At 43.1% G+C, this 18304-nt stretch overlaps 1 protein-coding gene across 1 annotated transcript in view; it reads right to left on the bottom strand.

The window, feature by feature from the left end:
- Positions 1-14361, bottom strand: part of LOC147886035 (malonate--CoA ligase-like) — a 100512-nt gene extending 86151 nt beyond the window's left edge. The window contains exons 1-7 of the mRNA XM_087396482.1: positions 14119-14361; positions 13782-13988; positions 13450-13666; positions 13284-13372; positions 8168-8237; positions 7963-8015; positions 7668-7775 (exon numbers count right to left, since the gene is read on the bottom strand). Of these exons, the coding sequence (XP_087252608.1) occupies positions 7668-7775; positions 7963-8015; positions 8168-8237; positions 13284-13372; positions 13450-13666; positions 13782-13988; positions 14119-14298 (924 nt within the window). The 5' untranslated portion in view covers positions 14299-14361. The remainder of the gene's footprint in view (positions 1-7667; positions 7776-7962; positions 8016-8167; positions 8238-13283; positions 13373-13449; positions 13667-13781; positions 13989-14118) is intronic.
- Between the last annotated feature and the right edge of the window lie 3943 nt (positions 14362-18304).

The raw sequence follows: 18304 nt of genomic DNA, 5'->3' as shown, positions 1-18304 counted from the left end.
GCATCACTTCTTTTTTCTTAGCTTATCTATATTAATTTTATAGGATTAAGTTTAGTTAGGACTGTGGATAGGGCTAGCACCAGCACTAGCACTAGCACTAGCGCTAGGGCTACGGCTAGGGCTGGGATTACCATTCCTATCTGACCAAATCCGTTGTGTATTTTTAGCCTTTGATGAATTATTGTGAAATGCATTCATGTGTCTTGTTTCTCCACTCCCTCTTGTCCTCCTTTGTCTTTCAATTAAGAAGTCAGAGCTTTCCTCTACCTCCCACTTGCATCCTCACCCTAGGTGGTCATTGTCTATTTACAAGAAAGAGAACTTCAAATCATGTGACTCGGGCTGCTGCTCCTCCCCGACGTCCTTGCTGCCCTCAGCCCCCCCTCTCTCAACCCCTCCCTCCCGCCCCCTCAACCTGCCCTCTCCTCCTCCCTCTCTCAGCCCCTCCCTCCCGCCCCCTCCCCCACCCTCTCAGACCCTCCCTCCTGCCTCCCTCCCCCGCCCCTCTCCCTCCCTTCCCTGCCTCTCCTCCCCCCACTGCCTCCCCTCCCTCGCCCCCTCTCCCCCTTCCCGCCTCCCCTCTCCCTCCCCCTCCTCCGCCTCCTCTCTCCTCTCCCTCCCCCGCCCCCTCTCTCCCCCTCCCCCGCCTCCCCTCAACCCCTTTTTGCCCCCGCCCCCTCCCCCTCCCCCGCCTCCCCTCAGCCCCTTCTCCCCCTCCCCCCTCTCCTGCTCAGCCCACCCCCTTCTTGTCTCTCCTCTTCTACCTCTCCTGCAGCAACAAATTTGGGTCACATAGAGATTCATAGTGTTCCAATTGGCCTTTTTGCCTCATTTGATGAATGGATTCCCATTCAACCAATCCTCAACTGCTTTCACCAGCTGCGAGACAAGTCGTTTTCTCTAAAGACGAGTTGCAACAGCTCAAAAAGGACGTAGAGCTTAAAAGCTCTACTTCTCTCTCTTCACCCACATCTTTGGGTCCCACCCTTCCACGTTTCACGCCAGGGACTGGATGCTCACAGCTTTACCGGGAGACCTCTGTAAGACATTACAAAGATATGGTGTAGTAGGCATAAAGTCAACCTTATGGTTGACCTACTTAGTACTTGGGTACTATATATACCAAGTACTTGTATTGTTTCATTTGAACATTTCTACTGGAGCTTTCTTGTGTGTGCACCTTTGCTCACTTGTGTTCACAACTTGTCTCCACTTTATTTCTACATTTGGTATTAGAGCGCTTCCGTCTCTAGAGCCCACTCCCGCGCTTCCATTCCCGTGCTTCCTTCCAGACTCCCACAAGCTTGGTGCTCTAGTGTGCGTTCTTGGTTCTCACATTCAGATCTCCAACTTTCATTTGAGGTAGCTCCAGCATTCAGTCCGGTGCCTTGTTTCATCGCCAAAAACTTGTTTAAGAGCAGAAAAAAAAAACAAAACAATCCAGCGGCTGTTTTTTGACCTTTTGAGATCCAATTTATACGTTTTTCAAAATTTTTGAGCTGCCCGCATACAAACAAACCTGTCCCGCACCATTTCAAGCGAAAACAGTTGTACGGACGTCTGTAAGTCCGTATGGATTTGTTCGTACAGTTGTGCGACAGTGTTGGGAGTCCGTACGACTTGTCGGAAGGTGATTTCGAGTAGTTTTCGGCTTTTTTTCGGCGTTTTTGCTCAGATCTGGACTCTTTTTAGCTTTAGCCTCTCCCAGGTGTGTTCCAGCAGCTCCAGGCATCTCCATACTTCTCCAGGCTCTTCCCTACACGTGTATTGTGTTCAGAAGTACTCCCGACAGCTTCATTCAGCTCCAAGCAGCTCACTTCAACTCCTTTGTCATCTCCAGCTTGCCCACACAGTCAGTGGACTGTTTTGCAGGTGGTTCGGCCAAGGTGCACTTTTAGTAAGTGTTTTGAGCTGTGTATTTCGCTTCGGGACTGTTTTTGCAGCCCATACTCTTGCACTCTCAGGTGCATTTGCAAATACTCTGCATTGTTGGGTGCATTTGCAGTTACTTTACAGTTGTGGATGCCTTTGAGCTCCATTGGATGCATTTGAGCACTCGTGGGTGTGCTATTTCAGATTTGGGTTGTGCATTTTCAGTTTGAGATTGCACTTCAGATTGCAATAGAGTGCAGCGATTGGTTGATGCCATTTTTGCAGTGATAGCATTGCGCAGTCAGTGGCATTTCAAAGCAGCCAATCATACTTTGCATTTGCAGCCAGTATTAGTTTGGGATTTGTAGGCACATTTGCAGCCAGTTGCACTTTTGGGACTTGCAGGTCTTTTTGCAGATACATTTGCAGCTTGTGGGTATCCCATTTTACATCATGTCGACTCTTTCAGGACAGTTTTGGCAATTTGTCCGAGGGTGACAAGCTGGATGGACCGAACTATGCCTTGTGGTCATTCATGCTTAAGAACATCTTGGTTGGTAAGGGCTTGTGGGATATTGTTAGTGGGGATGCGGTGAGGCCAACAGGCTCATCTACATCCAGCACAGCTTCTTCGGGTCAGACTACAGGCAAACAGTTGTCTGCTACAGTCCCTCTTGCTATTCCCATAGCATCGATGGAGGAGCAGAAGAAGTTTGACCGCCGCAGTGCCCAAGCGATGTTTTTGATTGCCACAAATGTGAAGAGGCACATTATGACGACTATCAAGTCGTGCAAGGATGCAAATGCAGCATGGGGAAGATTGGCAAACATGTATCATGTTAAGAATGAGGCAAGGGCCATTGCCTTGACAAATCAGCTCAAGGATCTCAACATGCAGGAAGGCCAGGCCATCACTGATCATATTGCCACGATCACTGATCTACGTGATCAACTCACAAGTATTGATGAGAAAATAGAAGACAAGAAGCTCGTCTCTATTACTCTCAATAGCTTGGCCCCCTCATATGGCACATTCGTCACTTCATTGACCATTGTTCTCAGGGCAGTCCCGCTCTCGTTCGATGAGTTAGTTGGGCTTTTGTTGCAGGAAGAGGAGAGATGCTCAAATTTTGCCCAAGCCTCTCGTCAGGGTGAGCAAGTGCTTGCCATGGGTGAAAAGGGCAAATTTTAAAAAAAGTTTGAGCCAACAAAACACAGCCATACAACTCAGCCCAAGGAGGGGAATGCAAGCAGTTCAAGCAAAAATCAGAAAAAGGACAAATGCAACTATTGCAAGAAGCCAGGACATTACATCGCAGAGTGTCAAAAAAGGATTGCCAATGAAAAGAAAAGGCAAAGGGACAGCTCTAGTAGTAATTTTGTTGTCCCCACTGAAACTCGTGCTTCAGATGCACATGGTGAAGCTCATCTTGCCCAAGGTAATAGAGATTTTGTGTTTGCTGCATTTAATGAGAAGATGGATGCCAAGGGGGATATCAATCAAGGGATGCTTCTCTTGTTGCAAGTGATACATGGTATATCGACAATGGTGCTACTAAGCACATGACTCCTCGCCCGGAGTGGTTTGAGAGCATGACACATGTTCATGGCAGACAGGTTACGTGTGCCGATGATGCTTCTCAAGACATCATGGGAGTTGGGAACATTCCCATTCAGCTTGATAATGGGAAAGTTAAGTATATCCGAGATGTTTGGTATGTTCTAGATTTGAGGCAAAAATCTAATTTCAGTTTCAAACATTGCCCATGATCAACATATGTTGGTTGAATTTCAGAATAACCAATGCAGGATTAAGGATCCAAAGAAAGGGTATGAGATTGTAACAACAGGCACATATGACAGAGACTTATACAAGCTTAATGTTCAACCTTATGATCAGAAGGTATTGGCTGTAGCACACTTCCCAGGCTGATTTATGACGAGTCTCTCTTTCCTCCAGTGAAGCAAAGTACAAAGCTGCAAATTCAGCCACTACGGAGTTAATGTGGTTAAGGAAGGTTTTGCATGACTTGCATCATGCATAGGATGGCGAAGCAAACTTTGTCTTCTGTAACAGCCAGAGTTGCATTGCCATAGCCAACAATCCTGTCTTTCATGCTCGCATGAAACACATTGAAAATCATTATCATTATGTACGGGATTGTATTTCTGATGGCTTCACTGTATAGTGGAGCCCAAAGGATGCATGACAACCTTCATTAGTGGTGCAAAGTGATGCTTTTCCATTTTTTCATGTGTCTTCCAACAATCAACAACAATGTAGGGGACATTTTTTGTGTCTTATACTATCTCACACCTGCATAATAAAGCATGTAAGTTCTTTGATCTCATCTATTGTCCATTTGAGGACAATGTGGCGGATATCTTCACAAAAGCCCTATCAACAAATCTTTTCTTATGACATCGACATGGCTTGGGGATCAGAGACATTCTTACAATGTCAAGGGAGGTTGTGAAGTGATTCACAATGACATTGTTTTCATGTACTCTCATAGGTTGCATATCCATCTGGATGAATTTGTGCAACCATGGTACTTTAGGTACTGCAAGGTACACCTGAGACGTTTCCGGGGTACTTTCAGCCATATCTTTGAGGGGGGATTTGTAAGAAAGATATGGTGTTGTAGGCATAAAGTCAACCCTATGGTTAATCAATAGTACTTGGGTACTATATATACCAAGTATTTGTATTGTTTCATTTGAACATTTCTATTGGAGCTTTCTTGTGTGTGCACTCTTACTCACTTGTGTTCACAACCTGTCTCCACTTTGTTCCTACAACCTCACACCTCATCTCACCGACATTCGCTTACAAGGACAAGGCTTCTTCTAGGTGGTTTTTGATACTCTTGAATCTGTGGCTACAATGCTTGAGACTAACCCCTTGGTGCTAGGCTCTAGGAGGATCTCTCTCTTTCCCTTCACCTTGGGTTTCAACCCTATTATGGAGAACAATCAAATTACTTCTCTCTTCATTAGATTTCCTGGCCTCCCTCAGGTGTACCATTGACTCCTTCCTACCTTCAGAGCCACTTTTAGTTTGGTCGCAAAGATCCCCCCCCCTCCTCCTTGGCATGCGTTCTTCAGCAACGGAGCAATCAAGTTCCGAGAGTCCTAGTTTCTGACTCTAACATCATGGATGACCATATTATGCTCTGGATGGCTCTTTCTTTTGCCACAAAGTCGAGATTATTGGCAAATAGGATCAGTGCATAATATGCGGAACCCTTGGGTACTGCTAGAGATTTTCCAAGGAAGAAGAAAAGACCCAAGCGGTCTTCTGGTCTTGTATCACTCCCTCAGCACCTACTTCTCGCCTTACACCTTCGACACGCACTACAAGGCCAATACAGTGACACACCCAACACCAACAACGCGTCCAGGACCCTTAGCACGGTCTATTGCCGCCTGTTGGGTACCAGTCAGGGTTATTGATCCTTCACCTTCTTTACAGGAGGACACCTCCCGTGCCCCCGACCCTCCACAGATTCGAGCGGGTGATAACCCCTTTTAGTCGTGGCTATAGATGTCCCTACCCCCATTCCACCAGATGCAGTTCAACAGGGGCCATCCAGCGCCTCACTCCTCGCCAGAGACACCTTAGATCCACCTTTGGACAGGACTAGTGATGATGCTCATTCTGATTTTCAGACTCCTGGCCCTTTCTAGTGCAACCCCCTGCCTCTTTTTCTCTAGTATTTTGTCCACGAGCTGAGCGTGTTAGCGTTTTAGCTTTTGCTTTCAAATTTTCAGCTTTCAGTTCTCAGCAAGGGTCTTAGTGAACCCTTTGCTTCAGCCCTCAGTGGCTTGTATGAGGTACTTCTTGGATTCACACTTTGTCTCATAGGCCCGCGAGGCCTCTTGCAGACATTAATATATCTTTCTTTCTTTTTTTATTTTTCTCTCTCTAATCTGCATCTGTGGCAGCCATCTCCTTTGCCCATGTTGGCTTCTCTCTATGAAATCCCCTTTTGCAGGTCATCTCCGCCATGTCCTCATAAGGGGCTCACAAGTGGAGAGGCGGCCCCTATATCCCAACAGCCCCTCTCAGGCCCATTGTGGGCGTACACCCACTCATTGATGCAGATGCTTCATTAGCTTCCATGGAGAAGTTCTCAGGGAAAAGTCGAAGATGTGCTTGATATCTCATTCTCACATCCACAGCTTATGTTCCTCAGGTCCCACTCCACCAAGGTAAGCCATCCCAGGACATAGGTACAAATGAAGTAGTACCAACAGTCCATGGTACCACCGTCCTTGATCATGAACACGCTTTATCCTTGAGCAATCCATGTACCGACATCAGGTTCATCCAACTGTCCTCAGAAGTGTTCTTGTTTAAACCACTAACTGAAAACCAAACAAGCTGCAAACTCAAAACATTCTAGATAGGGACTCCAAAGGCCATGGGAATGAGCATGCTCCAAGCAAAATGGTGTGCTGGAATGAAAAACTTATGAAGTGACCAAATGCATCTTAAGCACAAGCTGTTGATACAAACTTTTTGGGGAGAGACTAATAGAAAACTAGAATCTGGGTATATAAAGAAAAGAGGCCTCAGTAAGGCATCTGTGTATATTACTCTGTTTTGGAAACTTTTTCGGTATAAAGCCAGACTGATCAATTCAAAGTGTTAGGATCGGTTGCATATGCTTTAAAATAAAAAAGGCAGAGTTTAAAGTTTTTGACAAAAGAATGAAATGCATTTTCGTTGGATACAGTACTCAGAGTAAGGATATTAGATTAGGAAATAACACTATTGGACGCATCATCATCTTTGGATTGTGTATTTAAATTTAAGCCGGATGAAGATCATCCTGCTGCACATGTTGACGAATTGTTAGGACAGCCTCCACTTGCTTTGCTATTATGCAGCCATGGATGGGACTGCAAGAACAGAAAGTGAAACACAGAGGTGGTGGAAAGGGATATAGGCAGGATTGTCTGCTATTCCCTACACTTTCTCTAGGCTCCTTGTTAGGTGCAGAGAGTGGAACCCTCATTCCATTCTGCCCTAAAGGGATTTAGCCCCACCTGGATATCTTGCAAAATTGTTTGATACCTGCAAACTGGCGGTGCACCAATGAAAGATGAAGGTTGTGGTGTCTAATATTTCATTAGAGGGCTTCAAGTGGGGTTAAGTTTCTTCTAACATGCCTCTTGTCCATATATTCCAAGCCACCTTATGCTTTATATCTGAAATCTATCCCATCACCAGCTTTGAAATCTCAATTTAGTTGACACTCCTTAAAACTGCATCATTCTTCCATGCAACCCATCTCATTTAATCAAGAAATCCTCATTTTCTCAGGCTCATAGTTTGCTTCAGAAACCAAAAGCATCTTCCAGCACAATGCACACCTCATGAAACCTTATTTACCAGGCCATGAAGTGACACCAAAACTTGCACTTTTTGTTTTCTAGCCTGCAAGGCCTGTCACTTTTAACGACAGCAAAGAAACAAGCCTACACAGTCCAAAGAGATCTAAAAGGAATGGAAATGCTTCAGATCTAATAAAAGAACAGAAAAGATCCTGATGGTCAAGAAATTACAGCTCTAAAGTAGCATTGAAGAGCGTGCGTCCGTGCATGTGTGAACTGTGTGTGTGTTTACCAATTATTCACCGCCCTAACAATTTTATGCATAATTTGCTCTGGAAACACAAAATTACAAAAATCTAACTGAGCTAAATCATGAAAACATATACAGTGACAATACATAAGGGCATCCTTTTAAAAATAGCCAAGAGATTCATCATTAACATCCAACTTACCCCACTGAAGACAGTGACAGCATCCACATTTTGAACCCCAGTCCTTAGATAAGGATTGCACCATCGATGCCAAATCTCATTTACATCAAACTTTAACATCAGATCGATCTTCAACAATAGCCAAATGCAAAAGTAGAAAATTTCAGAACGTTTGTGTACACTTAGTTTGCTCTCATATAAAAGAAGAAAGTGGAAAGAAGGGACACTTCAAAAATTTCCAGTAATATCATTTAGCAATAGATACCATATGAGCCTACAACACATCGTGCAAAGGAGTGCAACTTAGAATCATCACCTTGGAACCCGCATAAAGAGGCGCAAGAAAAACGTTGAACAATCCATGGGCATCTGAAAAAAAAGAGCGTCAAGGGACTTCATTTTATATAAGAGAAACCAAGCCTTCTATTTCAAGAATATAGAAAGCATTGAATACAACTAATACATGCTAGCCAAAAATAAAAAGAGAAGGACAAAAAGTTTCCTTAAGGATTCAAGGATACGATGGAGGGGAAGGCAATGTAGAAATCTATCATGCCTTGTATAATCCCAAGCCTGAGTCAATGTTCTGACCTGCATGACAGTCACACAGCTATTATACCTGATCAGGGCTTTTCAGATAAGAAATTTACAAAATACCCCTCACAATAAAATCTTATAGAAATTTTCCTAAAATTTTGCTACACATACATTCATCCTTAAGAAGTTTACAGCAAAAAAAATTACAAGCGCTTCAGATCCACAGTGATCAAGTGTTACAAAGGCTGTGTTTCTTTCTGCATGACACACATCCATTCCCCTTTCCATTTGTATACCAAGTTTAATTGTGCTTGCTATGGAAGTAGTAGACTCTTCCTCTCATCTTAGCTCTCCTTGTGGGACCTTTATTCTTTTTCTTCTTGCAGTTGGCAAAGTCATTCTTGTCTTTGCAACTCCACTTCTTTCTTTTTTTTATTAAGGTTCCCTCCTGCATCAGCACAAACACTGTTATCATCCTCTATGTGATTTTGATGAGGTAACAGTGGAAGAGATCCATGGGTCCCTCCTGTATCAGACAAACACTGTTATCATCCTCTCCGTGATTTTGATGAGGTAATAGTGGAAGAGATCCATGGGAAAAAACAAGATGCGGGTGTTCTATGGTGGCATTAACCTCTTCAATTAAAGGTATAAACTATATAAGAGTGCTCAGCTGTACTGCAAAGTTTAGCTGGTTCCTCTCGACTGGATAAAGTGTCAAGGTGAAAAGTGGCGGAGACTGTACCTACTCCTACAAGGTCCACATTCAAGAATCAACTGAGACCTGGCTCCTATGTGTGGCATTGAGGTCAGGTCTGACATAAATGCTTACATGGTCTATGGCTTTACATTTGTATGATAGGTTCATGAATTAGGACATGCTACAAATGGTGATTGGCCTTTACAAGTTGCTGTCATTGTAGCTGTGAGGCATCAGGTTGGCCGGTACAGCAGGAGAGTCGAAAGGCTGGAGCTTGCTGAGGCTTGGCGGTGGACGTTTGAGCCTAGCTCTCGGCCATAGATAGAGGCCGTTGGAGTTGGAGTGGCTGGCTGGAGAGCTATGTGTTGCCTTGTAGCTTTGTCTACCCCTGGCTTGGAGTCGTGAGTTACTGCTTTTAGAAGGCTGCTTGGTATGCCACCTTGTTTGCCTTAGCTTAGCTTGCTTTCACTTTGTCAAAGCTGTAGGGGCTTCTGAGATAGAGTCATGCTGATGAGAGCCAGCCTTTGATGTAGTTCGTGCTTGAGGCTTTCTTCAACAATAGGAGTAGATCAGTTCTTCTCTCTCACACATACCTATCCTCTCTCAATGAAAGAATAAACTCTTTCTCTCTCAAACAACATGAATGAAAGTGCTCTCTCTCAACCTCTCAATGAACTATAAGCTGTCGATCAAAGAATAGAAACTCTCTCTCTCAATGCTAGAATTCTCTCTCAATGAACGGAAATGGACGGAAATCTCTTACAATGAACGGAAATTCTCTACGGAAGTGAACTCTCACAAGAACACTCGAGAAGCTCTCGAGAAAGAAATCTACATCTAATCTAGGAGAGCTAGGACCTAAGCTCTAATACCATGTTAAAGCGCATGGACCGAGCTCTCCTGTGGACCCTAATCTACTCTAATGACAACACTGATCTAAGGTGGGTGAATCCTAAGAGTGATCATGATCTATAACTCAAGTCAATTAGGTTCCAAGATAAATTAGCTTGGACTCATAAAGAGAATCTTGAGATAGTGCAAAGTGCTTGATTGATATTACTTCAAATGAACCTCCCTTTTATAGAAGTGGGTACTTACATCCATATGCATGCTCACATGTGGGATATCTCCTTCATGCCATGTGGCAGCTTGCCCTTTACTCATACCTTTGCTCTTCATGGCACCACAACTCTCAACAACAGGAGCCTTCAGGCCAAGGGCAAGCTGAATTTAAGTTGCATAATGGGCTGTTGTACTGCAAGGACTGAATTTATCTTGTGCCAGACTCCAAGTATAGACTGTTGGTTTTGCACAAAATGCACTCATCTCCTATGGCAAGACATGTGGATATCACTAAGGCACATGAAAAGATCAAACAAAGCTTCATCTAGGATGGCATGTGTTGGGATGCTGAATGCTTGCCTTGCCAACAGAATAAGGTGGATAGCTAGCTACCCACACGTTTTTTACAACCATTACCTATTCCAGAAGGCAAATGGACTCACATAGCTATGGATTTCATCACAGGGTTGCCTTCTACAAAGAGGAGATGGGATAACATTTATATGGTGGTGGATAGAATGACAAAACAGGCTCGCTTCATACCCACTAAGACCCGGTATTCAACATCATAGGTTGCTTGGCAATTTATTGAGCATGTTTTTAAGCATCATGGCTTCCCTCAGAAAATTGTCATTGACACAGATGCAAAATTTATGGGTCACTTTCACCCTTTTCTCTCTCTTCCTCTCCGTCTACCCCTCTCTCTCTCTCTCTCTCTCTCTCTCTCTCTCCCCTCCTTCCTCTCCCCTACCCTCTCCCCCTTTTCTACCATCTTTGTCCTTTCACCAAATCTACCCCTTTTCCCTTTCTTACATGAGCATCATTGAATTTGATGATGATGAGAGAGAGGAGAGAGAGAGAGAGAGAGATGACAATGATGAGAAATAGTGCAATCTGACTAGCACAAGCGTGTCTCAATGTATACAACGAGATCTTTTGCCTAGTGAGGACCACACTATTCCATTCCCATTCTCATTCCAAAGGGCAAGTGACAAAGCACTAGTGGGGTTCCACAGACTCGATACCCCTATTTGGGAGGGGGGCTGGTTTTCCTATCTCGGAAAATTACCTTCCTATCTCTGTACACCACCAACTTTCCCTTCTCCTTGGCTTCCATGACTCTCTTTATGCCTTCTTTACTTTGCTCGATTTGATGATGATGAGAGAGAGGGAGAGAGAGAGAGAAAGATGACAATGATGAGGAATCGTGCACTCTGTCTAGCACAAGCGTGTCTCAATGTATACAACGAGATCTTTTGCCTGGTGAGGACCACACTGTTCCATTCCCATTCTCATTCCAAAGGGCAAGTGACAAAGCACTGGTGGTTCCACAGACTCGATACCCCTATTTGGGAGGGGGGCTGGTTTTCCTATCTCGGAAAATTACCTTCCTATCTCTCTACACCACCAACTTTCCCTTCTCCTTGGCTTCCATGACTCTCTTTATGCCTTCTTTCCTTTGCTCGATTTGCAAAAGGGTGAGGTCCAGTCCTCATTGACGTAAACTTGGTGCCTTTCAGGTTGACTATTTGTTTCAAGACATCCTGTCTCATTTGGGCATCTTTGAATTTGATGATGATGATCATGATGAGAGAGATAGAGAGAGAGAAAGAAAGAAAGAAACATATATTAACGTCCGCCGGAGGCCTCACGAGCCTATGGGACAAAGTGCACAGAAAGAGAACTCATACAAGCCTCAATGGGCTGGAGTAGAGGGCATGCTACGTGCTGAGTACTAATCTACACTGATCTAATGGGCTCAAGAGCTCAAGCAAAATAAAAAACAAATACAGTTTGAAGCAAATTGAGAGTTGGGTCAGAAGACGACGCCCAGCACCATGGTGGCTCTCCAGTGAGCTATGAAGATATCTCGGTTTTGCGTTTGTCGAGTTGTCTCACGTTGTGACAAGAAACGCGGTCTCCTCACTCTCTGAGCCCGCTGAGCTATGTCCAAATTGATCCTCGTCTCTGTCGGTCTCCCTTGAGGAAATCTGTGATAGGCCGTACCTCAATAGAGTGTGCTCTGGTCGCTATCTGGCTCGCACGTGGTCTCTACGTCCCTCTCTCGGCGGCATCATGTTGGCTCTCTCTGCTGACCCAAGCTGCTCTCATATCATCTAGCTCCTCCTCTACTCCAATGTGTCCTAGAGCTGACTCAAATGACATTACATAGTCTCAATTGAGTGATCAGAGGGTTCAATTCTTATGCATTTTCTCATGATTTCTCATCTATGCTCAAATAAGAGACATAAAAAGGTACCTAGAAGATGGGGATTTCTATGGCTGCTCTCAAGAAGCTTGGATAGATTGGTACGCTGGGTTATCAATGCGGAAAGTGAACTCTAATGTCGGCTTAGGCTGGGCATGTGAATGTGGCATGTTCCGCATCTTCACTGTCATGACCTTAGCATAATGCGCATACTTGATCTTTCTTTCTAGACCACTCTATGCTCCAGTTCAATGGCCAAATCAAGAGAGAGAGAGAGAAAGAGAGAGAGAGAGAACATGAATAGAATATATCAGATCAATTTTGCACTAAGAGATGTGATGACTATTGTCTTTATCACATTGGGTGTGGCAACCGCCAGATACCATACAACTGTTAAAGAGGACTGATCTGCTTCATCTGTGTGGGGCTAGATCTGTATATACGGAGGGGGCTCTGGGAACTAAGCCATGAAAGGATGGGATAAAAACAGGCTGGGGGAGCTGTAGGGGCTATCGAGGAGAAGCTGAGAGCTCATGAGGCTGCTGGAGCCGATGGAGAAATGAGGGGAGGAAAGGCTCCTTTTATTGGGCTTGGAGACCCTTCCTGGCTGGCTGACTGGCGGGCCTGACCACTGGCCAACCTGCTACAGAATCACCAACCAGTTTGTGGAGGTTTTTGGAGCTTTCCAACAGCCTATACAAGGCTGCTGCTGGCCCCCATTGGTCATCTGAAGGCCCTCCACTGCTGTGGACTCCACACTTGACAGGGCGGCACTGTTTTGTTGCTGTTCCAGCCCAGATCTGCTGGCTGGTCTGCTCTGGACACCTTTGATGTGGCAGATGGCAGGGATATCCGCGACAACTATATTAATGCCATCAAGCTCTTCACCAAGTGAGCCCCGATAAAAAAGGAAGGCGATTTAGAAAAACGATGATATTTGGTGCATGAAAACTTTCAACTGTAACCAAGATTTTCCCAACAAACCATAAAATCATAGCACTCCAGTGAACCATAAATCTTAGCACTGTTGTATAATTGAATTCTTGAAGCCTTAGTGCATGCAGCCTTGCTTCAGCATTCCTACCCAAAAAGCTTAAATGGCACCAGGGAGTGAAAAGTTGGAGGAAACCTGAGCAGCCATTCCAGCATGTGTATGGACGACTCCCTTTGGTTTGCCAGTGGTGCCCGAGGTGTATAAGATCAAGCTGGGTTTCCCTCCTGCTGAAATTTGAGCAATGAGCCAGTCCTGAAGACAATTTGCATATTGAATAAATGATGTGGGCATTAGGCTTCACCTTCTGAAGATAACTGTGCTATCTCACTCAGTATTTGCTCGGATGAGCCCTCCTCCAGGCATCCTTGCAGGTCTACATCTTTCCTTGTTGATAACTCCATCCCTGACTCATCACTAGCAGGCACAGAAGGAAGCCAGCACGAAGGAACAGAGCACTTTTGTGCAAGGTCTTTTATACGTTCATGATGATCTTGTGTACCTAAAATCAGTGACACATCCTGCAGCTTACCCATCAGCAAATGTAAAGTGCTTTCAAAAACAAGTCCCTATCACTTGTTTCTAACTTTTGAAGGCATGTTTATGAGACTGAAATTTTGCATATTGTCAAAATACCGCATCTTTAACAACATGTAAGAGTTCAGCTGATGGATAATTCACAGCCAGTGGGACCGCCACAGCACCACTGAGCCAGATTGCCCATATCCCTGCTACAAACTCAGCACATGGCTTTGCCATGATACCCACGTGCAACCCTTGCAATGCACTCTCTCCCAACAGAGATGAGCTCCCTCTTTGATTAAAGCCCCTGCTCTGGAAAGCCTGGAAAGGTCAGAAATCAGTTGTCTGCTTCGAATGACTCACGTGCCTACCATCTAGCAGGCAGCATACAGTTATGCAAGCATGCACAACACGTAAGGAGGAAACTGATCAAATAATGTGGCTGGCTTACACCATCTGTTGCTGTAGGAGGCATGCTGTTTGAAGGCAGCGGGTTGTCCCTTAACGTTGCAGACAGATGCCACGCTGACCTAAGCAAGTCCCTATAGCTGTAATTTCGTTGGGCTGCCGATAATGCAATGGAGCCTGGTGCTTTAAAAACATGCCGAACTGCAGCCTTCACAATCTCCATCTTGTGTAAAATAATCCTGTGATAAAGTTAAACCATTATGAAGATCAAGTCTACAGGAGCACATAGGATCTGCCTTCACTTAGCAGAACCTTCATGAAAGTGGAAGACTTAGGGCTGTTTTACATAGGTTAACCTCCTCGAACAATCTTTAAGCCATGGTTAAGGACCATTTATTTTTCATTTGAAAATTCTCATTAATTTGTTTTAATCTTAAGCCATGGGGACCATTTATTTTTCATTTGAAAATTCTCATTAATTTGTTCTAGTGTGGGAGAGGATTAACCTATGGCTTAGAGCCTTTAATTTTTTCTCTTGAGGGTCCTCTCGTCTCGTGAGCCTTACCACTACATGATGCTTCTCCTAAATGGGGTTATCTTGATTATACCTTTCTTCCCACTCTAGAGTCCCCCCCTTTACCTCCTCCCCTATAGATTCTTCATTAAAGCCCCTCTCACCTTTGGGGTCACCTCCTCTAGCCCCCATCCTCCCCTCTCTTCTTCCCCTTCCCTCAATGGTCCCCTCCCCCACCTTAGATTACTCACTCCATCCCTTCATCCTTCTCAACCCCCTCTTGTGCCCTCCTCAAAAAGTTAATCCGAATTTCATATTTTTCCATGACATAGAGGATATTAACACAAGTGCACTTTCCCATTGGGATTTACTCCCTCTGCTCATTCTTTTCAACCCCCACTCTTGTACCCTCCTAATTAATATGAATATGCATTTTTGCATGACATAAAGGCATTAACACAAGTGTGCATTCCCGTTTGGGTTTATTATGAATCTTGTCTTATTTAAAATATTAAACCCCTTAAATATGTACCTTTGGACTTCTATGAAGAAAAACATGTTGGTGATATAGACAATCAATGCTTAACTTAAAGCTAAGCAATGGGATAAGGGTCAAGATCAACTCAAAACTATAAAACTTGGGTATTCTTTTGAAAGCTCTTGAAACAAGCACAATTGTTATTTTAAACTTGTAGAATGAACTTTTAATGCCAAAACAAACTATTTAGTTTTAAAAAAATATTAGCAAATTTCAATTAAGTTTAATGGATGTGTAATATATTGGGTACAAATACAAATGGAATGGTATTGTTAAATTTAATTTTGACATAAGGGAACTAGCTATGTTATGTTCATTGAGATAACATGATGGAAGGTGGGAAGGGCTCTAACTATACAAAATCAATGGATTTCCTCAAGTAGCTCAAAGCATTCGTAATGAGAGTCCAAAGGAGGTAGATTATCCCTAATGAGGACTCCTTGGGGTGCATAAGCTTTAATTAAAAGAAGTTAAGGCATAAAACTAAAGAAGTAGAGTTTCATCTTTGTTGTTAAGAAAATCATCCATCCACCTAGTAGGCGACTCCATTCGATCATTGAATAATAATGTACATTATTATTGTTATTATTTATTAATTAGCTTGATCCTACAAGCATTAGATTTACAATTGATTCAACAAGGGGTTTCTAAATTTAATCACTAAGCCTTGACATTATTTGAGGGTAACGAGGTTATTATCACTCACTGAGCACCAATCTGATAAGTATAAATTGAATAAGTCCCATCTATCTATTATGAGACTTACAAGATGGATTTTGATGCTCCATGAATTCAAGTTTTAGACTATAATTTGGTAGCAAATTTACATCAAGTGGTAGACCACCTTTTATGCCTTGGATGCTTGTTTGTTTATTACTTTAGGAGGAATAATGCGATTGTCATCTTGGCTAGTGAACTATCTAAGGGTCTGAACCCCTTCAAAAACAAGAGGAGAATCACACCTTATAAGCTCATTGTAAGCCCACTCTACGAGGTGAGCAAGGAACACATCCTCTAGCCATGTGTCTTGCCCCACGAGGTTTCAAATCCTTGAAAGGAAAATGTGGCAATGGGACATGCCCATCCATCCCCAAACGCCAATGTAAGTAGTTTTTCAAGGGTTGCAATATGGTGGTCATCAAAGGGTGGACCAAAGGAAGAGTTTGGGCATGGGCACTTGCATTATTTTTAATTTGATTGACAATTTTTCAAATGGGATTTGTATTTTGTGGGTGTTTTCAATACAGATGGACATACATAAGGTGGAATTTTGGTTGAAGAAGATGACAATATTAAGACTTTTCAAAACTCGCTTTCTTGAAGGCATCAAGACTAGATTCCTCCCTCTAGGTGGTAGCCCTCCCTCCAATTAGTAGAATCAATTTCTCTCCCCGTTTCTCCTTTATGCACAAACATCTCCTCTCTCTCTCTCTCTCTCTCTCTCACACACACACACACACACACACACACTAAATACAACCCTTCACACCAATATCAATAGTGACTATTGAGGCTTTTGCCTTAGTTTTTTCAAGGTTGTACCCTTGACATTAGTGCAATTGTTACGTTCGCCAAAATTAGTGTTGACATTACTATCTATATTTACCATCAAATTATCATCGATAAACCTCCAATAAACCTTGATACTAGCATCGATATGAACTTCAATAATGCTTTTTGAAAAAAATATAATGTCAACAAAATCGTCAATGTTATGCAACCACCTTAATCATTGACAATTTTGGATAGTCTAGAGGTTTCACCCTGCACCTTGCAATAATGAAATCAAATACAAATTTTTTCACAACCAAATATATTTCTATCAATGTTGTCCTCATTCTTTAATCAATCACAGCCTCGTTGGAATCTTCCTTGTGAGGGTGATGCTCATCCTCTCAATCATTCATGGCCAGGTCTCACACATCTTTAGCATGTAAATCAAGATCTCCTAACTCGGTGTTTGAAAAACCCTCAAAGGAACTCAAACAATCTCCACATTCCAAAACTCTTGTAGATGTTGTATTGGAAGTGCTGGCTTCCAACACATTCATATGTTGATTTTCCATCGCATGCTATACTTCCACATTTTGAAATATATGTCAGCTTCTAGGTGCAAATTGAATCACGAAAACAAGTAAATCATACTTGGAACTAGGAATGCAGGTTCTTTGAAGAGTCTCCTGCCTTTCTCCTTTACTGCCCATAGTGCCTCTAACATAAGAAGTGCAAGGGAGGTGGTTGCAAAGTATGAAGGGGAGAGAGTGTGAGGAAATCTTAATCTTTGGGTGAGAAAAGTGATGTGGAGGGCCTTTTGGCCAAAACACAAGAATGGCAAGGTGAATATGCACCATGGGGTGTTGACAAAAATAGAATAGAGCTATGTGAAAATCATTATCGCATGGGTATGAAAATCTCAACCAAGTATATGCATAACTTAATGGGTGGTTTTACTTCAAATGGAAAACTAAGTGGTCTTGAGTCACATGATTGGCGCATATGATATAGTAACATTATTTCCACTTGAATTCAAAACATTTTTGAACTTTTATTTCAAATTTAATGACACATTATTGTTACTAAAGTATGTATCTCCAATTACTTTGCAGGGATGTAGTGCTAAACATCCATCAAATGCCATCAACAAGCTCAGTACATTTGTAAGGTATGCCAGATGGTGGAAGGGGGGGAAAACAGGAAAATTGAGTTTCTCCTTGCAACTCAAAGTGAATATCTTTTGTCTTTACAATTGTGAATAAACGGAGAAATGGATCAAAAAATCTAAAAAAGATCTCAAAGACAAGAGGATGAAAAAGGACCAATAAAGGTAGGCCTTATGCCCCAAAGTTATCAATAGTGCACGCTAAATGCAAAATTTATTGGTTAGAAGACGCTCTCAAAGATGCCACTCAAAGAGGGGAGACTGTGATGGATAGGGAGGAGGAACTTCCATGGGGTTGTGATGTACAGGTATATAATCATTTGCACAAGGTTGTGATGTACTTAGAGGGCTGCTAAAGAAAAATCCATTACCTTTGTAGTATCATTCATTAAATGCAATGTGGGGCATATGGTAGTCACTCAAGTAGAGAAAGTTGATGTAAAGTGCAACACATCTAATCAAGGGGAGGATAACAGCTTTTTGCAAGACAGTAGAGCTAGTGCAAGGATACAAGTTTC

The sequence above is a fragment of the Dipteris shenzhenensis genome, chromosome 25 (genome assembly GCF_047967505.1).
Source record: "Dipteris shenzhenensis isolate YYH24624 ecotype China chromosome 25, Dip_SZ_1.0, whole genome shotgun sequence".
In the NCBI taxonomy this organism is placed as follows: domain Eukaryota; kingdom Viridiplantae; phylum Streptophyta; class Polypodiopsida; order Gleicheniales; family Dipteridaceae; genus Dipteris; species Dipteris shenzhenensis.
This window is presented reverse-complemented; position numbering and strand designations above follow the sequence as displayed.